The sequence below is a fragment of the Malus domestica genome, chromosome 12 (assembly GCF_042453785.1).
Source record: "Malus domestica chromosome 12, GDT2T_hap1".
Classification (NCBI taxonomy): Eukaryota; Viridiplantae; Streptophyta; class Magnoliopsida; order Rosales; family Rosaceae; genus Malus; species Malus domestica.
In genome coordinates, this window is record NC_091672.1 from 12,695,027 (window position 1) to 12,699,920 (window position 4,894).

Here is a 4,894-nt window from a genome sequence, read left to right on the forward strand (position 1 = left end):
TGAACACTTCTTGTTCAGTCAAACATGTTAAAAAACACTTCTAGCAATCTAAAAACGCTTTTACTTATTTTAAAAACATTTCTAAACCACCAATAGACGCAAGCGTTTTCTGGAGAAAGGCTTGCGTAAGATATTTAGTCCTCACGCTTCGCACAAAGAGCAGTCAATGATACGATATTGAAGGAAAGCAAAAGGCTTCTATTCTTTTTTTTTTTTTTTTTTTTTTTTTTTTGGTATTAAGTAAATGAAAATGTGAAATGATTCACCCATGCAGCACTGGACTAGAATAAGCAAAACAGTCGAGTGATAGACTTTATACCAATGTGTCAAAAAATCAAGAGTTCCTTCTACCTAGAAGAGATGAGCGAGCTAAACAATTTCCCTTGATAATCTGAAGTCGCGCATTCATGCCCTGCAAAACCTTTCATCCGCAGCTGCAACGATGTCCCTAAATAGCCACAAGGTTTCGTCAGACTCATACATTAACAAAGAGATCCTCCAGCATGGAGAAATAACTCCTGAATATTAGATTAATTTAAAGGATAAATAGAAAAATATAATAAACCCAATACTAGTAGATAGATGCTCACAGATCCAGGATTCGAACTAGACATTTAAACTACCGGTTCTGAAGAGAGCAGGAGCAACCTCAGATTCCTCAATCAAACAAATCCGACACTGCTGTCTTCTTAAATGGATCAACTTGTGCCAACTGCGCCAGTGCAGATTTGTTGGGAAAGATATTATCTGCTTTCATCCTCTCCCAGATTCCATAAGCTGGAGCCTTGGCATTTACATAGGCCTGAATAAGAGATTGGAACTGACGAAGGTGAGGCGTATAACCAGCCTGTCTCATGCTATGAAATATCTTTTCTGAGTTATGGATGTCCCCCTTTTGTGAATATTGTTCCAAAATTGTCATATAAGAAGTGAACATTGGCTTCTTTTGGTTGTTCTGGGCAGCCTTCTGCAAAATAGAATCAGCCCTTCCAACCTCTCCTGCTTCCACATAGAGTTTCACAAGTGCATCCCAAGTTAATGGCCCAATCTCGCAATCGTTATCTGCCATACGCTTGACAAGATCTTTACCCTTGTCTAGCATTTTATTGTTCGCATACACCTTCAACATCACAGAATAATGCTTGGAAGAAAGTTTCTTCCCTGATTTTAACATCTTATCAAAAACTGCCTCTGCTTCTTCAATCTTTTTCAACTTTCCCCAAGCTTCGATTGCAGCCAAACACTCTACAAACAGAGGATTTGATTCACAAACCTTCCAAACTCTCCGTACTTCGTTGGCATTTCCCAACTCAGCATAAAGGGGAAGCAAAGATTGACAAGCCCAACGATTCTGTTTTAAGCTTCCAGATTCCATGTCCTTCAAAACCGCTTCGGCTTTTTCTTTAAGACCGCCAGCGGCATAGTGCCTAGCCAAGGTGGCTTTTGTGCTGATTTCTGGCTCAATGCCTTCCGCCTTCATTGTCTCATAAACTCGCTCCATTCCAGTTATGTCATTTGACTGGCCTTTTGTATCTATTAGGACTTTATATGTGAAGGCAGTTGGCTTGACATCTTCTTTCTCCATTAACAGTAATACAGCTGGTATCTTCTTCTTGTCAAGCCTCTTGTAGAGGAGTAGCAACTGGTTGCAAGTAAATGCTGTGACCGAGAATTCTAGGTCCTTCATTTTGTTGAAAACTTCTTCGGCTTTCTTCATATTGCTGGTAGAGACACAGTATGCCAACAGGGTTTGGTACATTACCTCACCTCTAAAGGATTTTGGAATCTTCTCGAGATAGTTTTCTGCCCTTTGGAGGCCACGTACTTTGGCGATTAAGCCGAGACGAGTTGCATAGTCTCTTTCATTAAATTCAATCTTCTTATGCTCCTCCAACCACTCTGAAAGCTGCAAAGTGCAGCACACAATAGTAAGATTCCATGAGCACGAAATTCATGCTTTTAAGGAACCGGGAAACAAACACAAGAAAAAAAGATGCAATTGTGATGCAAGAAGATGCTACTGTCTTCATTGTATATCTAATCTATTGAGGGAAATGATGAAATGAAAAGAAAGTAAAACTATCACAAATTTGTTCTGCTTTAAATCAAACTATAAGATGCACAAATGGAAGCATTGCCAAATCAGTGTGCTACGGTCACTTTCAACATAAAGCTACAAATTTCATTAAAGCATGTGAGAACTCATGACTTCAAAGTCAACTTCTCTTACCTTTCATCATAAAAATGGGACTCAAAGAAATAAGTTTAATGAGATGACCATTAATTTATCATAAAAAAGAAAACCAAAAGATCCAGCCATAAGCCAAGTGCAATTGACTCATTGAAAAATATGTATCAGTCCTCCTTCAATTACAATTAAACCAAAAAAAAAAAAAAGAAAACCAACAACAACAAAGAAGCGAAGTGTGTCATGATTACAACATAAATATATCAAAACAAGAAGCTATTCTATGCAACAAAGACCTGAAAAGTGTATCAAATGCTAGAATACTTCTGAGATAATGCAGGCAGGCTGCTATGTTGAAATATCTCTATTTTTCTTTTCTTAATCAGCTACGTTGGCTTATTTATATAAAAAAAAAAGGTCATACCCAGTGCACAAGGCTCCCGCTTTACGCAGGGTCTGGGAGAGGTGAATGTCGGCTAGCCTTACCCCCATTTATGGAGAGGCTGCTCCCAAGTCTCGAACCCGAGACCTATCGCTCATGGGCGAAAGCACTTGTCTTGATAAATAAATTAAGTGAGAAATTATAAGGCAGCTAAGACCAAATTAAAACTTTTGAGATTATCATCTGGTTTACGAATTTTTTAAGTGTCAATAGAAAATCGAGTCAAAGTACCTGTAATGCCCTCCCAAACATTTGACGCCTGCGAAAATTGAGCAGGGCCATCGATATCTGTGTCCGGTTTATTTCATTTCCTTCTTCTACCCACTTATCAAGAGCACCATGAACAGAGAAACCCGGGAAAGCTAAGATGGCCTTGTAAAGTGCTAAAGGGTTTCTTTTCTTTCGCGATATTTTATCACTTGGATCAGTCTCAGTCTCTGACAACTCTAGCTCATGTTGGGAAACCTCAACTTCTTCATCAACTTCAGAGAGTTCTGGTTCAGAAATTAATTCATCTATATTTTCATCATTTCCATTGATCTCTGGAATTGCTTCAACACTAGATGGTGTTTCAAGTTCAGAGAACCCATCTTCCAAGTCATCTTCCTCGCCATTGCTTTTTGCACCAGCTTGTGAAGAAAGGCTGTGTTTATCCATGGAGAAGTTCCAAGAAACACATGTTGTGTGGTATAGTCTCTTGGAAGGCAGACATTCATCAGACAATGATTTACAGGACTCAAAGAAACAAACATCCTCGTGTCTGTCAGTCATTGGTAGCTCCAAATTAGCACAACATACACGAGAAGTTCCTATGTTGAATGCTTGGTTCCTGGACGCAAGAGGAAAGCTAAGTTTCACATACATTCCCAAAGAAAAGAACCAACAACATAACATAACGAAAGATCCAGAATTTACTAGAAAACATCCTGCATAAAAAAAAAATAATAATAGCAGGAAATATATAACTAAAAGAGAGATAAAAATTCAGAAGATGTCATTGTCAAGCTTCTACTAGTACAAGCATATTATGAAATGCTCTGAGACAAAAGAAACATAAAATTGCATCCCTAAGAAACGTTTGGAAACAAGTGTAGCTGCTCTAGTGGTTATTCTCTATATAAAGAGAAAAGTGAGATTCAACGGCAGAAACGATGTTGCTGTAAAATATCCAGTGATGCGACAGAAGATATTTTAACAGACTAGGATCAAAAGAAGATAAATTTCCAGTCCTAACAGTCTCCACTCCATGAACTTAATTTGTTCCTCCTCTGTTTTTGTTTGTGGTTTTTTAAAAGTCGCGCGAAGCATTTCAATTCCATTCTAATCCCCTTCAAAACATTCTCTCTTCCTTTCAACAAAGATGAATTGAATGATTTCTAACTTCAAGGTAAGACAAATCCTTAAACAGCTTAACTCATTGCGTACAGAAGACAAATCAACACTGGTAAGCAAAATAAAAAATAAAATAAAAACAAAGCAGCCATTTGCACATCAGGTGATTAAGATGAACCCTAAAACCTGTAATCGTTCAGATTATTCTCTCCCACCTTCTGATTAACAAACAGGAGATTAAGATGGGGCCACTGAACCCAAGAGAGAAGGAGAGAGAGTACATACCTGAGAGGAAAAGAAGCACGGCGGAGAGCCCACATGGCGAGAGTCGGCAAATCAGAAGCACCTAACAGTAACAGTCCCAGGTAAAATGGAAATGGCGGTGCTCGTTGAGTAGCTCACTCTCTTAAACCCTAAAACCCTCCCTCTGGCGTCAGGAATTACTGATTTGGGGACATAAGGGTTTTTCTTTTTCTTTTATCGCGTCTCATATTTATGGTTTTTTTTTTTTTTCTCTAATTTCATTCAATAAATAATTAATATAGTGGCAACTGTCTTGGGCGTCTTGGCCGTTGGGCGGTTCCTTTGAACCTTTGTGTTGTGGTCGCAGAAATTACAAGACTGGTCAAGAAGTTCAATTCTACTTCATGGAACCACATTTATAGGGAAGGAAATTTTGCGACGTATGCTTTTACCAAGCATGAGTTGGGCATTCCGTTGAACCATATTTGGGAATATGTTACTCCCTCTTTTGCTTCTTTAGCTTTAAACTTTGATTGGAATGGAACTGATTGTATTTCTTCCCCCCTTTAATGAATGTCTTTTAATAAAAAAACGATTATTATTTTTTTTAGTACAACAGTATATTTTACACTAAGAAGAGGGGGAATTTAGCTAAGTCACATAGTGGACTACCTAATTTGGTAATGAAT

At 38.2% G+C, this 4,894-nt stretch overlaps 1 protein-coding gene across 2 annotated transcripts; it reads right to left on the minus strand.

Moving 5' to 3' along the window:
• Window positions 1-287: 287 nt before the first annotated feature.
• On the minus strand, window positions 288-4,519 carry LOC103413647 (pentatricopeptide repeat-containing protein At1g80270, mitochondrial-like). 2 transcript variants are annotated; one of them, XR_531445.4, is made up of 4 exons: window positions 4,248-4,519; window positions 2,862-3,459; window positions 591-1,906; window positions 288-448 (listed from the first exon to the last, which is right to left on the minus strand). XR_531445.4 is itself a non-coding variant. In XM_008389221.4 (4 exons), the coding sequence occupies exons 1-3, from the start codon at window positions 4,280-4,282 to the stop codon at window positions 659-661; spliced, it is 1,881 nt and encodes a 626-aa protein (XP_008387443.2). In that variant the 5' UTR covers window positions 4,283-4,475; the 3' UTR covers window positions 288-448; window positions 649-658. The 2 variants fall into 2 exon arrangements, 1 of the variants encoding a protein (XP_008387443.2); XM_008389221.4 differs by having other exon boundaries at window positions 649-1,906; window positions 4,248-4,475.
• Between the last annotated feature and the right edge of the window lie 375 nt (window positions 4,520-4,894).

Excerpts from the sequence above, each read along its gene's own strand:
- LOC103413647 (XM_008389221.4), bottom strand. The coding sequence starts at position 4,282 with ATGTGGGCTCTCCGCCGTGCTTCTTTTCCTCTCAG. Across the intron at positions 3,460-4,247 it reads CGTGCTTCTTTTCCTCTCAG|GAACCAAGCATTCAACATAG; the intron begins GTATGTACTCTC and ends TCTTGCGTCCAG. Across the intron at positions 1,907-2,861 it reads TGTTTGGGAGGGCATTACAG|CTTTCAGAGTGGTTGGAGGA; the intron begins GTACTTTGACTC and ends TGCACTTTGCAG.